This window comes from Denticeps clupeoides, chromosome 16 (genome assembly GCF_900700375.1).
Source record: "Denticeps clupeoides chromosome 16, fDenClu1.1, whole genome shotgun sequence".
NCBI classification, from domain to species: domain Eukaryota; kingdom Metazoa; phylum Chordata; class Actinopteri; order Clupeiformes; family Denticipitidae; genus Denticeps; species Denticeps clupeoides.
The window spans coordinates 7,419,206-7,438,591 of NC_041722.1; the positions used below are offsets into that span (position 1 = coordinate 7,419,206).

The 19,386-nt window shown below is 43.7% G+C and overlaps 1 protein-coding gene across 3 annotated transcripts in view; it reads left to right on the forward strand.

Moving 5' to 3' along the window:
* The window catches only part of mrvi1 (murine retrovirus integration site 1 homolog), a 29,309-nt gene extending 10,580 nt beyond the window's left edge, over positions 1 to 18,729 (forward strand). For 2 of the 3 annotated variants that reach the window (XM_028956713.1, XM_028956715.1), the window contains 20 exons: positions 748 to 963; positions 2,586 to 2,689; positions 2,839 to 2,906; positions 5,017 to 5,190; positions 5,623 to 5,700; positions 5,801 to 5,847; positions 6,294 to 6,350; positions 6,851 to 7,348; positions 7,964 to 8,042; positions 8,730 to 8,850; positions 8,941 to 8,971; positions 10,413 to 10,553; positions 10,716 to 10,847; positions 11,183 to 11,336; positions 11,418 to 11,467; positions 12,340 to 12,474; positions 16,372 to 16,424; positions 16,761 to 16,880; positions 17,017 to 17,145; positions 17,470 to 18,729. In XM_028956713.1, the coding sequence (XP_028812546.1) occupies positions 748 to 963; positions 2,586 to 2,689; positions 2,839 to 2,906; positions 5,017 to 5,190; positions 5,623 to 5,700; positions 5,801 to 5,847; positions 6,294 to 6,350; positions 6,851 to 7,348; positions 7,964 to 8,042; positions 8,730 to 8,850; positions 8,941 to 8,971; positions 10,413 to 10,553; positions 10,716 to 10,847; positions 11,183 to 11,336; positions 11,418 to 11,467; positions 12,340 to 12,474; positions 16,372 to 16,424; positions 16,761 to 16,880; positions 17,017 to 17,145; positions 17,470 to 17,710 (2,628 nt within the window). In that variant the 3' untranslated portion in view covers positions 17,711 to 18,729. The remainder of the gene's footprint in view (positions 1 to 747; positions 964 to 2,585; positions 2,690 to 2,838; positions 2,907 to 5,016; positions 5,191 to 5,622; positions 5,701 to 5,800; positions 5,848 to 6,293; positions 6,351 to 6,850; positions 7,349 to 7,963; positions 8,043 to 8,729; positions 8,851 to 8,940; positions 8,972 to 10,412; positions 10,554 to 10,715; positions 10,848 to 11,182; positions 11,337 to 11,417; positions 11,468 to 12,339; positions 12,475 to 16,371; positions 16,425 to 16,760; positions 16,881 to 17,016; positions 17,146 to 17,469) is intronic. The other variant, XM_028956714.1, reaches the window with a different exon arrangement.
* The last annotated feature ends 657 nt before the right edge of the window (positions 18,730 to 19,386 follow it).

A 19,386-nucleotide genomic window follows, 5' to 3' on the forward strand; every position in this document is an offset into this window, starting at 1 on the left:
TGTATTTTAAAACCACACATAAAACCATAATACTATAGTACATTATTGTCATTTTAGCTAACCATACATAGTGAAATGAAATAAAGTTTCTCCGGAACCAGGTGCTGTATGTAATATATTTAGCACTATATACAATATATATTAATGGATATAAAATAGCATAATAATATAGTGGTGGAGTGTCGAAATTTTTGTACTAGTCATGCTGTCATTCACACAGTCCCCGGTTTAAACCAACAACACTAACACTCATCATTCACTGACCATGCAAATGCAATCCATGTACTGTTACTACAGTCTATTTTATTTAGCCTGTCCTTGTTTTTTTCTCCAACATTTACTACAGGGTTATAGTTCCCACGTGCAAGTCATTTAGATATTTGTTAGAATGTTTGCTTGGTATCAGGGACATCTGTACTGGTGTGAAAGGTTGTAGAAACAGGTCAGTGATAGGATGCAAGCTAATAGAATGGGGGCCAGAGCAGTGTTCAATCTGGAGCCTCAGAATTCAGAGCACTGGGGCTACCGAACTTTACTAAAAAACATGCTTTGGTGCCATATTGAGTTTCACAATATTACATTTTTAACCAAGTTGTAGAAATATCAAGCAAAATGCATGCATATTGTGCAATTAAAAATGTCAATGCATTGCAAATACACTGTATTTCATTAATGAATTTGGTTCCTTCAGATGCCTCTGAACAATTAGCAGATATAAAGTTTTTTTTTTTTTTTTTTTTTGCTCAGGTAGCAGTAGAAGTCACCTTGTGCTGTGGATCAGGACCACTAACTGACCAGACATCTAAAGATTGCACCCCACATTGCACCCCAGTCAAATCTCAGCCTCCACTCCAGTCTCGCAGGCGTCCTCGACTCGTCCGTGTCCCCACAATGCCTACCCTCCCAGAAGAGGAGAATGACTCCCCTGAGGAAGTCGACAGCTCATCCAGCTCACCAACAACGGTAAGATCATAAAGATGTCATATAGCCTTAAATATTACATAAAATAAAATATTATTGTGCTTGCAAAAAATGCAGGTGCTTATGAGTGCTGGCTTGTGGTCAGAGTTTGATGGCCTGATGGAAGTAACTGGTACTGGACCGGGCGGTATCAGTTTGAAGAGGTTGTGACTGCGGCGACTGGCGTCTTTAATGATTTTCTCCGCTCTCCCCAGGCACAGCTTTAAAAACATAAAATAATACATGGATGGTCTATAAATGCAAAACCAACAATAACACTTTGCGTCACTATTGCCAATATTAATAAAATGTAAAAGTAGTTGATGGCTTAAAAAAAAAGGATGCATCTTGCAGTGTTTCTTTTCCCATGATGAGCTGCTGGGGTGGAAATTGAATCAGCTTTACTTTGTGTCTGGGTCCTCCAGTCGGCAACAGACAGGCTGACATTGGTGCCTGTGCGATCGAGAAAGTAACACTTCACTACAATACTGAATCTGCGAGAAGAACAATGGACTAGTCCAACGCTGACTGTACAAACATTGACATATTTTTAAGTTACCTCACCAGTCGCTAAGATTTTGAAGACAGAGATTGGCTGCTTCCTCTAAGCCTCCCGTTCATTTACACTGTGCAATTTTTCCTGGTCGTTTCCTGTCGTGGGGTAAACACCCAGCTCAAACTGCACAAATAAATCTCATGCGGGAGTAAAAAGCTCACGATTAATGTGCGCACAGTGTACGGTCCGATGCTTGGATGCGATCTGACTGCTCACACTACATGAGCAATATGAACACATATAAAGCAGGAAAAAGACGAAAAAAGACAGTAGTGATGCTGCTTTGGTCTTAAAAATTGTGGGTCACGTCCTGGTCGGGAGGGGTGGATCGGTGATCGTACATCATGTACACTGTGCGATGCACGATGAACGATGTAATCTATTATTTTCTTTTATATAAATTATATACATTTCTAAGATATTAATTTGGTTTTAAGGTGCAGGACATTTGTTTAAAACATCCCCAGCATAGCGCTGGCCCCAGATGCCGCTGGGCCTTCTTAGCTGTTTTGTCCATCTGTGTTCCTGATGGGCATGTTACAAGATGGTGAATTGTCACCATCAATTCACAGCCTGTATGGAAGTCTTCCAATTACGGGTCTGCTTCCTTACCCCGTAGGCCACCACTGCCCGACCAAAAAAGTGATTGGTTGTCACATGTGACACCGCAGCACAGCACCCAGTGCACACAGTGAATTGTGGTCTCTGCATTAAACCCATTACCTACCTATAGCGGTGGGCAGCCATGAAAGGCACCGGGGAGCTGTGTGTGGGGTACTTTGCTGAGTGTCACCTCAGTGGCACCTTGGATGGCAGGATTCATCAGGCTCTAATTATGAAGAAAGGTTCATTGAGAATGAGACATCAATTTCACACATGCACATTTTTTTATATGTCTGTGTAACTTATCACATGATCTGATTTGGATCTGACCACCCATACACTGTAAAATTAATATTTAGCACTACAGCGTTTGCAAGGCTTATTTCAGCACAGCCATCAACCTCACTCTTTCTGTTCTAGTGGTTGTCCAACCTTTGCTGATCTCCTGTCTGTTTTATGTTTGTAGTATACTCCAGTTGAAAGTAAAGTTGTGAACATTACCCTGGCTGCTCCCTCCATCATCCTTCCCAGACCAGCTCAGTCTGATAATCTTCCCCTGGATCAGACCCGGTCAGTCCCCTTTCTGCCAGTACCCAGTTCTCAAAAAAGCCTTAAAATTCCCCAATGTCCTCCCTCAGTTGATTTGGTTCTTGATGTTCTCAAAGCAACATGTTGCATGTGTTGTGCAGTTCAGTAATGCTTTTAAATGCTGTTTAAAGTCCACACAGTCCCAGGCCTCGCCTCTCCAGGACCTCTGCATCTCTGGGAACCCCTATCACCACAGTAGGTGGGTACAGCACTCCAGTAGTTTTCCCTATGTTGTTCCTGTTGCCATGTTGCTAAGCAAAGGCCTCTGTCATTTTTTATATATTTAATGAGAAGAAATAGATTTTCATTCTCTGCATTCTCTGTTGTCCAAATTTGGTAAAACATGAGAACAAAGATGCTGAGTCTGGAATCTTCAAAGCTGATTGTTGTTTAGCAAGTATTGAATACAAGATCATTGTCCTCCTGTTTTAATCAATTTTGATATGTACCTAGAGGAAATAGAAAGAAAAAAGTAAGAAAGTTCAGTGATTGCACTGTTTATGCTTGGCTTCAGTGTTGCCAGATCCTAAATGTTGAAGTATCGTACCAGCATCTTAAAATTATTGCATTTTGAGAAAAATTATCATACACACTAGGTAAAAAATGGGCTCTTTCTCCCAGTCATTTATGTAAGTCTGATGGCAATTTTGCGCTTAGTTCCATAACTAAAACTCTGTGCTTAAACCACTCGTCATTGTTTACTTAATGCTTAATGCGTGCATCACCACGCATACATCCTGGGTGACAAACTCAATTGCAAAACGTATGGGATCACGTTGCCAAGGTAACTGAAGCATTGCATTATGGTATTTGTAGTTTTTGTGTTATCAGTGCTTCATTTCACCAGGCCATTATAATACAGCTTAAAGTGATTGTCATTGTGATACACAGCAGCGCAGCACATGGTGCACACAGTGAAATGTGTCCTCGGCATTTAACCCATCACCCTTAGTAAGCAGTGAGCCTTGACAGGTGCCCGGGGATGGGGACGTTGCTTTGCTCAGTGGCACCTCAGTGGTACCTTGGTGGATCAGGATTCAAACCGGCAACCTTCTGATTAAGGCCACTTCCTTAACCGCTAGGCCGCTAGGCCACTGCCACCACTAGCTTTTAAAAGCTTCTATTGACAGTTGAATCAAGTTTAAACAATGAGTCAATATTTGCAGCGTTGTTTTTTTAAGACCTCTGCAATTTGCCCTGGCAAGCAGTCAATTAACTTCTGAGATTTTGTCAGAATTTGTGTTTTTTTGGTTTGTCCACGGCTAATCATCGCTGCGTTCTTTGACAAAACTGTGAGTGAGACCACTCCCTTGGATGAGACGCAGCCCCACACATGAATGGTCTCAGGATGCTTCACTGTTGGCACGAGACAGGACTGATGGTATCACTCACCTTTTCTTCTCTGGACCATAATTTTTCCAGATGAACCAAACAATCAGAAAGGGGTTTCATCAGAGAAAATGACTTTATCCCAGTCCAATCTACTGAGGACTGGGGTACTTTCTGCAGAATATCAGTCTGTCCTTGATGTTGTTTTTGGTAGCAGAAATATCCTTGCCTGTGAAGCCCTTTTTATGCAACCCAGTGATGATTGCACGTGTTTCCTCACCAGTAACGATGGTTAACAGAGGAAGAACAAGGATTTCAAGCATCACCCTCCTTTTAATGCATCCAGTCTGCTATTATAACTTAATCAGCATGACAGAACGATCTCCAGCCTTGTGCTCCTCAACACTCTCACTTGTGTTAACAAGAGGATCACTGAAATGATCTCAGCAGGTCCGTTTGTGGCAGGGCTGAAATGCTGTGGAAATGTTTTTTTAATATTAAGTTCATTTTCATGGCAAAGAGGGACTTTGCGATTCATCTGATCAGTCTTCATAACATTCTGGAGTATATGCAAATTGCCATAATAAAAACAGAAGCAGCAAACTTTTTGTATTTGTGTTCTCAAAACTTTTGGCCACAACTGTAGATCTATATTTAATGATCTCACTGGCCAGATGTAATTGTATGCCTGGCCAGATGTGGCCTGTGGGTCACCGGTTGGACACCTCTGTGTTACATTGTGCATTGATTGGCTGTAAAGGCACGTGAGACAACTGCTCATAATCAAGCCAATTATGTGCAGCCAGATGAAAACAGAAATCTCTCCCTTGCCGTGATTATTGATCGTACATCATACAGAGGGTAAAATTTTTGTACAAATACAAGGATTATGTCTGGCAACACTGCTTGATTTGGAGTTGGGATGGGTAATGAATTTGTTAAGATTTAAATATGAGTCCTTGTGTGTGTGTGTGTCTCAGACCATAAAGGCCATGTGATTGATCTGGTGAAAGACCAGCTACCAGAGCTACAGCTGTCTGAAAAGGACAGACTGAAGAACCTGGAACTGCTGGAGGAGGCTAAGAAAGTGAGTGACCGATTCCTGACTCGTCGGGGGCGGAGGTCCACCTGTAGCCTTTCCGACTCACCCACAGGTATGCATAGTCCATCATAGTCCATAAAGCAATGATCCCACATACGTGCACACACTACAGATAAACAAACAGGAATAAATAAATAAAACTAATAAAACACAATACAGTGTCTATATGCCTTATAGTAAGTCACCAGTACCACAGGTCTCAAACTGTGGTACTGGTGGTCTTTGGCTCCATCTAGTGGTACACCAGTTGACACATTTCTGAAAAAGGCTGACCTTTATTGATTATCAGTTTCAAATATTTTTGATTATTAATGTATGAAAATGCAACAATCCCAAACATATAAAAATCCTGTTGCTTCTTAGTAATCTTTCTCTTCACTTTCATATGAACTGAAAAACAGGATGCCAGCTTTAGACTTGCACTAAATCATTCTGATTAAATAATTTGCAAATGCAATAATGGAAGTTTTGTACCCCTTAACAGCCCTTTCTCCAAACCTGACACCATGCTCATCCCCAGTGCCCTCCAGGAGCAGCTCCACCAGTGTACCCCCTCTCACAGGTATGCCAGGCTATGGCCCTGTCCACACAGGTCCCTCACAGTCCTGCACAGCCTGTCTTTACCTTTGAACTCCTATGCAATTTGGACGTGTGTGTTTCAGCTGCAGAGGTCACTGAGCCGACTTTCCCTACATCCTTGACCAGTCTGGTAAGAGAACTGTTCAGTGTAAAATGCTCTATTCTCATGCCAGTGCAACACAAATGCAATGTACAAAGTACAACAAAAATGCAGGATATTTGAGATTTCAGTACAATGATATTCAATATTGCTCAAGCACCAGTCCAGAGAATACTGGATACGGATAAAGATACTGTATAATGCAGTATTGTTAATATCTCGTGGTACCTTGAATTTATTATACAACATGCCAACCTTAAATATGTATTTATGTTGGGACAATATAGACTTTAAAAACTAAGAATACAAATTTATCTTCCATGTTAATGATATCATGACTGATTGTCACTGAATGGAATCCTCTCATCCAAGTAAGTGGCATGTGGGAGGTAATGAATGTTGTTAATAAACACAATCATTTAATTTGTTAATATTTATGATTATGGTGTTTGTGTGTCTTCATTTGGTCTATGCAGCATTTGGAAGTTCCATCAACACATGAACAGACAGACCCTAATAAACCAGACCAGGAGGTCAGTCTTCTCCTTTATGACAATATTGATTTTCAGGACATCATCTCTCCTTGTCATCTTCTTCTCTTTCACACACACAGACAGACATGGGTAGAAAATAAATAACATTTTGGTAAAAAGCTGTCAGAATAATGCCATGTCACAGCAATGCCACAGGGAGAGTAATACCAAGAACACGAGCTTGCACCAAAACATCCAAAACATGATGAGGATGTGGTACAGAAGGCCTCTACGGAGTCACTTCCTGACATGACAAATCGTTTTGTAGAATAAGAAATGTAATGTTTCTATATGTAATAAAGTGTGCGTTTCTTAGTTAGAATTAAAAGTTGAATTAGATTTATGACACACTGTGCTACTGATGAAACGTCTGAATTGCTTTGCAATGTAAAGATCGCTAAATATGGAATCAGAATGCTGTTGAAATTGATTAAGTGAAAGTGGATGGAGTGACTGATGTTTTTTGCTGTTCTCTATATGCCTGACTCTTTTTCTCATAGACAATTAGACATTTGGAATGGAAGCCAAGTGAACGGCGCAAGGTTTCCTCTGGGACACTTTCCCCTCGTCACACCACTCCATCGAGCCCACATGAGCCTGCAGCCTCGTCTTGTGGAGTCCTGACGGCAGTGCCAGAGAAGAGGCTGAAGAAGGCGGCGTCCGGCCCTGAAGAGGCACCCAGCTGCTGGAGTCTGGGCAGCCAGGCTTCTGCCACCGGTGTGGCCAAGCCTGTCCCAAGAGCGAACAGCCAGCAGGCACCATGCACAGCCGAGATCAAGACTATTGGGGCCTTCCCACCGCTCATGAGGGCAGTTTCCTGGGACACTGTGGGCTCACTGGCGATGATGAATGGGGCACAGAACCTTTCATCTCCACAAAATGAGGACTCCACCTTCACTTTCCCAGAGAAGGCAAGGGACCCGCCTTTCAAGTCCTCTGGATACAAAGACTTCCCTGTGCCACCAGTCAATGTGCAGAAGCTGTCCAAGCTACGTGAGGTGATTAAATATCAGGGTGTCCTTTGTGGTCATTAGGTTGTGTTACAGGTCCCATATTATGAAATTTTATTTTGCTTTTATATCGGTCTTAGTTGTCCCCTAATATGAAGTATATGAAGTCTCTTTCTGAAACTTAGCCTTGGTGCAGAATTACAGCCACTTTTAACCAATCACACAAGGAGATTTCCCCAGGATGCGCAGTTCCCCAGGATGCTCACTTTTACATCCAATCACCGAGCAACTGCAATACTTTGCACATTTTTAAGCCATGATGGTCAGTGACGTTACTTTTGTAGGGGAGAGGTGGGAAATTCTCTGGGCAGACAAAGCATGACAAAGGGGAGGTAACCATTCCCCTTATGACAAAATAAGAGGAGACATTCCAGACCTGACCATCTAAGATGCCGCTCTCTGAACGGCGAAGCAGAATGACCAAAGCACTCTTTAGCCTCTGCAGGACCATAGACAGGCTGGGGGACTCGTATTAAATACTTTCACAAAGTGAAATTTACATAATAGGGGACCTTTAACATGACGTCCTGTTGGTGCTTAAGGAAGAGAGCCCAGTTAGCACAGAATGACAATAGATGAATATTAACACTCATGTCCTACCAGGAGCACAAGCTGATGAGGAACCAAAGTATCTCAGGATCAAAGCTACCAGACCTAAAAGAAACTGCTGAGCAGGAGCGGGGTAAGTGTACCTTTCACCTCCACCTATGTGCCTCCTCAGAATGAAGCACAGATTAAGATTATAGTATTAACAGGTCAGATTTGACTGGTTTTAGCTGAAAATTGTGTAAAATAATAACGTTAAGATGGTCCACATGTCCTACTTATTCTGGTATCTAATTTTAGTTGGACCTGCAAAATATTTAAATGTTTTCTTATTTCAATATCCATTGTGTAAGAATTTATCTTATAACTTTAATTGCTCAAATAACATTATGTACATTGCGAGACACTGATATGTACTGAACTGTACTGAAATAAGACTGTCCTGGGACACTGGAGAGTGTACCAGGAGTTAGTAATGAAACACTTTTTAGTTACATGACTAACACGATATGCATAAATATATAGAGATTAAATATTTTTTAGAGATTACAGAGACGACATCCATCTTGATCTTAGCCTGTGTGTGTGAGTGTGTGATTCATATACACATGATAACTACACAACTAAATCAAAAGGTTGCAAAACACAAACTGGGGAAGAAAACATAAAAATCTGTATGATCATCAATAATACAAAGATATCTATATTCATACCATTTTAATTAGTACAGTATACTGGTGTATGATGGTATTATGTATGTCTAAATGAAATGAACATGCGGTTTTTAGACACTGTACACCCTCAGGTCAATCTTTCCCCTCAGTTCAATGCCCCCCTCCTGGATCCCCCATCGATGAAGAGGCCAGAGAGAAGGCAGATGCCATGCCCAACATTTCTGACATCATGCTACGCAAGCTAAAGCTGCACAGGGGTCTCCCTGGCTGGTGAGGTTTCTGTCTCCTGATCAGTATTCGAAATGGTGTATGCAACTCGGCTTTCTACCTCACTCAACTGGCGGTCTTCTCCTATTGCAGTGCACCTCCACTGTCAGAGAAGGAGGTTGAGGTGAGTGTCTGATGCTGTGGAGTGACATGGAAATGTAACTTCATAATGCTGACATACAGTGTATTATTTAGCAGGAGGAGCTTCACTCCTTGTGCTGGCAGCAAACAGAAACAAATGATAGTCAGTAAAACTACAGCTTAGTCAAAAGGCGCCCGGACAGCAGTGTGTGGGGACAGTACCTTGCTCAAGGGGACCTCAGTGGCACCTTGACAGTGGATTCCTTGACGATGCATAAATTTGTAAAAAATTCAGTTTAAAGATACATATGTATGTATGGCTGAAATGTCTCTGCTCAGGTGATTACAAAAGTCCTTTGTTAATTTTATTAAAAAATGTCCAAATTTTTTCTAGAATTCAGGTTGTATTAACTACATTTTACTTCAATGAGAAATGGGTTCCTCAATACTCTTCTCTTTAACTCCACATCTGTTTTCTTTGTCATTTCCGGTCTCAGCCCAATAAAAACAAACATGTCTCAGTGGATCTCTTCAGATCACTAAATGACACTGAAGGCAGAGGTCAAACTTTTCCCTTTGATGTCTAATAATGGATAGAGCAGAGGTCTCATTTGATGCTGATCTCCATAGGCAACTAAAATAAATGGGAGGATGTATGGCTGAAATACCCCTCCCTCCTTTCAAATGGATCAGCAACACTATTCTTAAAATGTTGTTTCCATTTGAAAATCCTGAAAACATCTGATTATGCATGCAACGGGCCTAATATTTTATTTGATCAGAGTTTTGAAAGTCTGAGAATCTGAGAGTAGCAAGTGAATACGTCAGAAAAGACACTGCTTGGTTAGTTTTGGGGCCTGCATGACTCTGTACCAACTATTGGAAGTGGGGTTGCCCAAGGGGTTTTCCAGGGTGAAAGGCATCTATAAGGAAATTTCCTGTCATTGGGGCAGGTACAGTGGTCTCAGCGAAGACTTTAGTGACCATGATTGATTGCAGTGACTGAATTTGTGAAGTACCAGTCAAAAGTTTAGATGCCCCTACTCTGTGGTGGGTATCAAGACAAAGATGGAGGCACTTTTGAAGAATCCAATTCAAGAAAAGTTTAGTTTTTTTGTGGCCTGATAAAGTATGTTTAGTATTTATACCCATTGTCTAACTTGGTGGTGAACAGAATACTGTATATGCATAACATTCAACATTCTGTGTGTATGTCAGATGACAATTAAAGACTTTTGTCTAATGGTTTAGCTATTATCTCAGCAATTGTATTTTCTGAATGGGGCAGATTTGATTGACACTACATTTGATTCGTTCACCTTCCAGTCAGTAACTCCTGTTGTTTAGAAATCAGCCATTGCGGTGACTGAACTGTCAGACACACACTCGATAAAGATTAGCTGCTCTGAGCATGATCAGAGATGATTGAAGTAGACCCAGTCTACTTTTTACTCAAGGTGTGATATGATCATTGGTCTCGGCAGAATGCTTTTGTGCAGTTGTCTCTTGCATTCCGGAATGACAACTACACCCTGGAGACACGCCTGCGTCAGGCAGAGAGGGAGCGCAACCTGACTGAAGAAAACGTGGAGAAGGAGCTGGAGGAGTTCAAAGGCTCTCTGAAGGTCAGTGATTAGGATCCTGAGGAGAATCCATATCAAACCAGAAGCTCTGCAAAACCGATCTTTGGTCGTAAACAAATCATGAAGTGACTCCAATACAACTACAACACATTTGTGTGGTCTGAATTATAATAATCCTTTTTGTATTTTTGGTTGTTGATGCAGTGCTCTGCATCTCTGTGGCAGAATTCTGAACAGCGCGAGACTTACCAGCGCCTCCTGGAGACCATGGCAGTACTGCAGCGGCTGGCCGTGCGACTGTCCAGCCGGGCCGAGATGGTTGGGGCGGTTCGTCAGGTGGGACAGTGGACCATACAGGCATCTGTGCTCCACAGTGGAGAAGGGGAGGTTTTCCCTGGAAGAGTGCCTATTTTCCTACAAATAAGGAAAATGCTTTCCTTCGGTTAATACACACGCCAAAGTTAACCGCATGAGTTAACTTTGTGCTCTGTTCTCTCAGTCCAGTAACACTACTTTATACTAATTGCTAATGATGGAAGAATAACATGTTTCTGAGATGGCTGCGCTAAAACAAACATAAAACTGACCCTTTGATTAATTATCAATATCAAGATTTGTACATTTAAAATCAGAAAAATTTGACTCTGCCAGTGTTGGTGCGTGTGTGGCAGGAGAAACGCATGAACAAGGCCACAGAGGTGATGATGCAGTATGTGGAAAACCTGAAACGCACGTATGAAAAGGACCACGCAGAGCTGATGGAATTTAAGAAATTAGCCAATCAGAATTCAAACCGCTGCTACGGGGGATCTGTTGACACAGGAGGTGAGTGGCAGCTGCATAGAGACATTTTTACATCACGTATGAGAGACCCTGGGGTTTCATGTGCCGGTCTGTCTGTTGTAGACGATGGAGTTCCGCGTGCATCCAGATCCATGTCTCTTACCATGGGGAAGGTACCTGTCAGTGTCTGTCTGAGTGTGTGTCTGTGATTCTAAATTCTAGTTCATCTATGTAATACATTTTTCCTCACTACAATGCATCGTTTCGGCGTAGTATCTATAATCAATAATCTTAGCTTTGATAATGCTGACTACCAAAAGTTTGGACACACTTACTATGTGTCAGTTATGGAGCCGTTTTGAAGAATTCAGTGCAAGAAACATATTTTATGTGTCAGGAGAAATATGTTTGATTCTCTCTTTTTACCTTAATGACTGATTTGTTCACTATTGTCATCATCAAGCTGCTTCATAAGATGCTCATTAATAATGTGAATGATGTGAGTAAATGAATGGTAATAATGTGTTCAACATAAACCTTCAGGGCTGTTGGAAACAATCCCTGTTGTCTAACACGGCTGTTCCCGACATTTTATTCCCTGAAACCCCCTGACTGTGTTCAAAGACAATCCAGACCCCCCAACCACTATTCCTACTCGTATACACACAATAAAAGAATCAATTCATTAATTGCTTTAATTTGCAAAAGAATTTTCCTTATTCTCCTGTTTTACTCTGTAGGCTTTATGGGGACTATATATAGTTACAGGATTATCCTATTGGTTGTGTTATTCGCGTTTTATAAAGTTAACAAATATAATTTTGTAACCCTCAGTGCTAATGAAATTGTGCACACCCCCTGTGATCCCTAAACACATAGAAAACCTGGTGCTGCTTAGTAATCAATTCATGCGCATTCATGTGCTTTATGTCTGTAAAAAAAAAAAAAAAGTGTATATATTTATTATTTTGTTTATCTATGTTTATTATTTATTTACATGATATGTGTTTGTGTGTGTGAGAACCTTTTCTCTGCCTTTTCTCAGGCACTACCACGCCGGAGAGTCAGTGTTGCTGTCGTTCCTAAGTTTAACCTGCTGAACATTCCAGGCCAGACTCCAGCCACTGCCAGCCCGGCTCAGCCCCCCATCACAAGCCCTGGACCACCTCTTCCTGTTTTAGTAAGGCTGTCACCAAATGTCTTATCTTATCTTGACCTGTCCTTTTAATGTTGATTTATCATTTTCCCAGAACAGTCTATTAAAATACATATTTCCGTGACATATTTCCATGTCGTGTGTCACATGATTCCATCATGTGACCGGGAGTAACACGAGGTAACTAGAGGCTAGAGAGCAGCTGCCAACTGCTCAGTCATTAAAGGACCCACGCCATCCTCAACCCAAGTAAGACCGTACCTGTCCTCTCTGTTCTCCTGATTCCCGAACTCCTTCCTGTCGCCCTGTCCTGCCCTGTCTTGTGTCTTAAAACGCGAAACGACAACATCAGTGTGGTGTTGCGGCTCGCGCCGTCCACGTTCGCAGATTAACGCGGAGGAACTTACCTGCCTCCCTGCGTCCCGCCGCACCGAGGTCTCTCGTCTCCTCCTACACGTCTCTCTCGTTCTGGTCCCGGTTCGTGGGACAGAATGACTGAGCCCGAATTACGCGCTTCACAACTCGCTGCTTTATGCGATCGAGTAGCGCAGCAGGAGAATCGTTTTGGAAGTCTGTCGCAGGAGGTTCGCTTCCTGCGGCAGCGTTTACATGAGATGACTGTCGCACACCGAGAGCATGAAGCGGCGAGCGCTGCGCAGAGCCCTCGTCCCCCCGCGGTTCCCGAACCCAGTTTGCCGCTCCTCACCGCTCTCTCCTTGATTTTCGAGCTGCAGCCTAGCCGCTACCCCAGCGCCCGATCCCGAATCGCCTTACTATTCACACGGCTCGGTGGTCCCGCGGCGAATCAGCTCACCCAGTTCGGCGTCCCTCTCATATTCCGAATTCGTGGAGGAATTGAAAATCACCTTCTGCCATCCGGACGGTGTGGAAGACGTCGCGTCGCATCTCTACCATCTGTGCCAGGGTTCCTCATCTGTCAGCCAGTTTACCGCCAGATTCCGGACCCTGGCTGCAAAGACTCCGCTGGGCGACCACGCCCTCCGGATGATGTACTATGAGGGACTGGCCCCACGAATTCGTGGGGAGATGGTCAGCCGGGAGATGCCAGCAACGTATGAGGCCCTCTCACAACTCCCGAAGAATGCGGCCCCCACTCCAACCCTGCACCGGACTCCCCGACCGCCTTTCTCACCACCTCAGCCCACCGTCACTCCTCCAGACCATAGGGGGGAACCCATGCAGCTGGGACGGACAACCCTCATGCCCGAAGAAAGACAGCGGCGTTTTCGGGAGGGTTTGTGTGCATACTGCGCATCCCCCTCACACCTCCGCCTGACCTGCCCTATTCGTCCGGGGAAACGGGACACCCAGCAGATCAGCACGGCACGGTCAGCTGGGTCCCTTCCTCCACATCTGATGACCCCAACCTCCCAGCTCACTCTCCCGGCCGTCCTGGAATGGAATCAGCGAGTCATCTCCACCACAGCCTTTGTGGATTCCGGGGCGGCTGGAAATTTCATAGACCGCTCCTTCGTCCGACAACATCACATTCCCCTGGAACTCCTCGCAAGCCCTCTCACAATCACCTCCGTGGATGGTCATCCGGTCTCATCATTCCATCATTCACCGCACAGTCCCTCTTCAACTCCGGCTCGACTCACATGTGGAGAAAATTCAGTTTTTAGTGACCAATATTATCATCTCACCACTCCTCCTCGGGTTCCCAGCTCCCTCCATGAACCCCACCTTTCCTGGTCATCGGGCGTGGAGTTGGAGTGGGGAGCGCACTGCCATCGCCATTGCCTTCTGCCACAGCCCTCCCCGTCTGCCTCCTCGAATCCAGAACCAACCCGTCCTGTATTAGACCATGTCCCCTCATGCTATCACGACCTAGCCGCCATCTTCAGCCCAGCCAAAGCTGCCCAGCTGCCTCCCCATCGACCAGGCGACATGGCCATTGACCTGCTACCGGGAACCACTCCCCTGAAAGGACATCTCTACTACCTCTCGAAAGCAGAGCAACTGGCCATGGAGCAGTTTGTGGCGGAGGCGCTCCAGAATGGCACCATCCGCCCCTCGACTTCCCCGGCCGCGGCAGGGTTCTTCTTCGTGACCAAGAAGGATGGTGGTCTGCGACCGTGTGTGGATTATCGTGGACTCAACAAAATCACTATCAAAAATCGAACGCCATTACCCCTAACCAACACCGCCCTCGACGCCCTCTCGGGAGCGAAGTACTTCACAAAGCTGGCCTACAACCTGATTCGCATCCGAGAGGGTGACGAGTGGAAGACAGCCTTCATCACCCCCACTGGTCACTTTGAATCTCTGGTCATCCCCTTTGGTCTGTGCAATGCACCCGCCGTCTTCCAGCAGTTCATCAACGATGCTCTCCAGGACATGCTGGGACGGTGGGTGTACGCCTACCTGGACGATGTGCTCATCTACTCGCCCACCCTGGAATCTCATATCCAACACGTGAGAGCAGTACTGAAGAGATTGCTCGCCCATCGACTGTATTGTAAGCTAGAGAAATGCGCCTTCCACCAGCGCTCCACCACGTTCCTGGGTTTTACCATCTCATCCCAGGGTGTGGCCATGGAACCCAAGAAGCTGGAAGCAGTGGCATCGTGGCCCCTACCCACAACGCTGAAACAACTGCAACGGTTTCTTGGGTTTGCGAATCCGTGGCTACAGTACAGTCGCAGCACCCCTCACTGCTCTCACCAAACCTTCATCATGTCCGTTCCACCTAACCCCTGAGGCCATTCAAGCTTTTAAATCCTTGTGTCGTCATTTCACCACTGCCCCCATTCTTCAACACCCAGATCCTTCCAATCTGTTTGTTGTAGAAGTGGACGCGTCAGAGGTGGGTGCTGGTGCAGTCCTCTCTCAACACGGTCCAGACCGGAAATTGCACCCGTGTTGCTTCTTCTCGCGGAAGTTCACCCCTGCACAGCGGCGATACGGGGTGGGGGGCCGTGAGCTGCTGGCAGTCAGGTGGGCCCTCGAGGAGTGGCGGCACTGGCTACAAGGCAGTGACACACCCTTTCTGGTCTGGACCGATCACCAAAATCTCATATCAATCAAAACCACCAAACAATTCAATCCCCGCCAGGCGAGGTGGGCATTATTTTTCAAGCAATTCAACTTTCAACTCTCCTACTGTCCCGAGTCCAAAAATAAAAAAGCCGATGCTCTTTCACATCAACACGCCCCAGACTCACCATCCTCCGACCCCGAACCCATTCTTCCTCCTCATCGCATCCTGGGCCCTCTCCGGTGGTCCCTCGAGACGAAGGTCCAGGCTGCCCAGGTGTCCGACCCTGGCCCAGCTAACACCCCACCAGGGTGCCTGTATGTCCCAAATACCTGCCGGCCCGATGTACTGCATTGGGGCCATTCCTCCGTGCTCTCAGGCCATTCAGGATGCCAACAGACCCTCTCCTTCATTCGCCAGGCGTTCTGGTGGCCTTCGGTACGGCGGGACATACAGGCCTACGTTGATGCCTGCGACGTCTGTGCCCGGGCCAAGACTCCCAACTCTCCGGCTGCTGAGCCCCTGCGTCCTCTTCCCATTCCTCATCGCCCCTGGACCCACCTCGTCTTGGACTTCATCACCAGTCTCCCTGAAGCTAATGGTATGACCACCATCCTGACCATAGTGGATCGCTTCTCCAAAGCGGTCCACTTGGTCGCCCTGCCCAGCCTACCGTCCTCGGCCACAACCGCTGACCTCGTGCTTCAACACGTGGTCTGCCTTCATGGGTTACGTTCTCGTTCTGATCCCGGTTCGTGTGACATCATGACTTTCATTTAGAATCAATAATGTCAACATTTAAACAAAGAGAAGCCTGATGCAGCCCTCAGCTCTATCACTGTAGCTGCTGTGTAAATGTAGTGAATGCAGCACTGTAGCCATGCACTCCACGGTTCCTGATTCAGCTTTATGTTGGACAGTGCGAGACAACGGTGAAGTCCCTTGATCCTGTAATACCAGCAGTGGCAGAGACGTGAGTTTCTCCTGATTCTTAAGAGCAAAATATTCCAAAAATAAAGAACAAATTCTGTATATTGTCAGACCATACAAGAGAGACACCCCTCAGGGGTTCAATAGAAGTTTCTGTGAGATTTGAAGTGTATGACATCTTACATTGCTTTGTACAACATGAATTCATTAATAATATCCACTTAATGAAAATAAAGAAATATTTTAAGATTATTCATTAATATATTAATTTTTTTTTTTTAATTAACCTTGTAATTTGTGAGATGCTGTATTGTGGTGTTGCTTTGTATTGTGTTTGCACGTGAACTATGGTATGTTATGGTGCTGTGATGATATTTAGTGGGAAGGCCGTTGCTGAGCAGGAAAGGGAGGAAGCAGTGGCTGAGAAACCTCAGAGCTCAGTGGAGGAGATCAAAGCGGAACTCAAGGCCAAGATAGAGGAGGAAGCATTTAACAAAGGGTAACATGACCACATAAACATACAAGCAAACTACAAAATAACTAATACATGCATACATGGTCTTTCTCAAACGTGGTAAATGTGTTTCTTGTTTGTATGTAACGTGCCATTCATGGTACATGACTTCTGCTCTTAGCTACCAGGAAGGACTGAAGAGAAGCAAAGAGGTGCAGGAAGTGAAAGAACAAGAAGACAAGGTAGAGGAGGAACATGTGGAGCTGGAGAAGAGGGATGAAGAAACTGATAAAGAGACAAAGTCTGGGAGGTGAGTTTAAAGGATTCATATGCAAAAAGTTTTAAATCTCATAATTTTTGTATATTCCGGGTTCCTGTAGAATGCACTTTTTGCTTGTGGTATGATTGATTCAAAATTCTAAATTCTATAAATAGCAAGCTAAGCTTTAATTCTCGCAAGTTTACATTTTTAGGCCTTGAAAAGAGCTGACGTCTTTCATAAGTCCAGTCATTAGTGTATTTCACTCAGTGAATTTGTTTCTTTTTTTTCTTGATGACATCTTGCTGGCCCATGTCAATATGACAGTATTAATAATAAAAGCTAAACCTTTTATTATTAAAAATTATTCTTCAGGTATGGAGAATTACTGGAGATCCTCGACCGCATTTGTCCCAAGATTTTCCGGCGGAGCCGACTGTTGTGGACATCGCTAACATTTTTCTTGACCATGTTCCTCCTCTTTAACTTAGTGAGTTACTTCAGTGACTATAGTAATCATGGGGACGCACCAGCTGAGAAGACAATGAGCCCTGGGAAAAATAAGCTCTTTGGCTTGGATGTTGGTCTGCAGGCAAAGAATCCTACCACTGAGTAACATTTAGACTTCCTCATAGATCCAAAGTATCCAAAGACTGCCCAACTGTACTTGAACATGGAGCTTTTACATCCGTTGTTGATCCAAGTTTGACTTCGTTGTCACCATAATTTGTAAAAACAATCACCATGTGAGAAGCACCCACTTTATTCTCTCACTGCAGTGACAATGTAATGTGGTGAAGCACCGTACGGGGACCAAATGTAAAATACGCAAGTGTTAAATAGTAAAACGCAAGTAAATAAATAGTAAAACTATCGTTAGATTATTGGATGTCTCTAAAACGAAGTGCTGAACCACTTCCACGGGAAGTATACAGGAAAATCTACTTGTACAAGTCAAATTGCTATACAGCTAAATTCTCAGGTTTTGTGGAGTTTTGTTCATAGACAGATATGTACTCAAGCTCTCCTAGAACACACTGATGTTCCACATCACAAATGGCTTTTTTTAAGGCTTAAGACTGATACATTGAATCAATACATTGTAAATGAACTTTTGCTAATGTCTTTAAATAACTGTGTATTTAAATAATAGCTCCTTTTTTAAATCTGTAGAACATTCCAAGGTGCATCCTGATGTGCAATATTCTAAGTTTTCACCTTTGAGTTGCCGTGTCTGTGTTGTTAAGAGCACTGATTTGTTACTTTTGTTGAAAAGAGCACTTTTCCAGCACAATGTTTTTAAATCTTTACCTGAAATGATTGCACTTGTGCTTGCATTTATTGCCATGCCACAACATCTTGAAATAAAGGTGCCTTGAAGGTAAACATGGGTCTCACTCAATGTCTTTTTTTATATTTAAATGTATTAAAAAGTCTGAAAAGTTATCCAAAACAAAGTGAAACATTGCATTCTGATGATCAGAACCAAATTCATATTCAATGAATATGAACTTTTAAGAGCAAAGTTGGTGTGATAAGATTGATGTGTAAGAATACATTTAGCATCCTGTAATAATGTAAGGAAACACTACTTATTTATTCATTACATGAATAAAAACAATAATACAACCAGAATTTTGGTTTGGACATTCATTGAATAAAATTTAATGTAAAAGGCCTCCAAAGTACATTTATTTCAAATTTGTTGCCTAGTACTGTCACGCCGTGAAAAAAAATGAGACAGGACACACAATTGCGTGACATTGTGAAATTTAATAATGATTAATCATGCACTGTATGATGAGACAAAGCAGACAATATACAAAAGCATGAGGAAAGAAAAGGCATATATAACACGGAAGTGCACGAGCTGATTGGGGCTGAGAGGTGCAGGAAATCATGACAGGAACAGATCTCAGGTGTAGACAGACAGGACCAGATGAACCAGGATCATTACATAACAACTAATGGCTGAAATTATATAGAATCAGCTGGGAGAACATACTAATTAGTAGAGAACCTTCAATGGTCTCATGACTTGATTCGATTATGATTATTAATGCCTCGCAATGAATGCATCATGATGCGTCCCATTAGCTCCTTTGAATTTGCTCATCATCTGTCCTTGCGGTTGGTGAACATAATCTGCCTCACCATGGCTGGTGTCCTCGTTTTCACAGGTGGTTTTGCAGCCAAACACATTGCACAGTTGGTCTCAGTGTTGAAGACTAACATAGAAACGACATACATATTACATAGAAATTATGTACTACAAGGTCACAGTATGGTTTA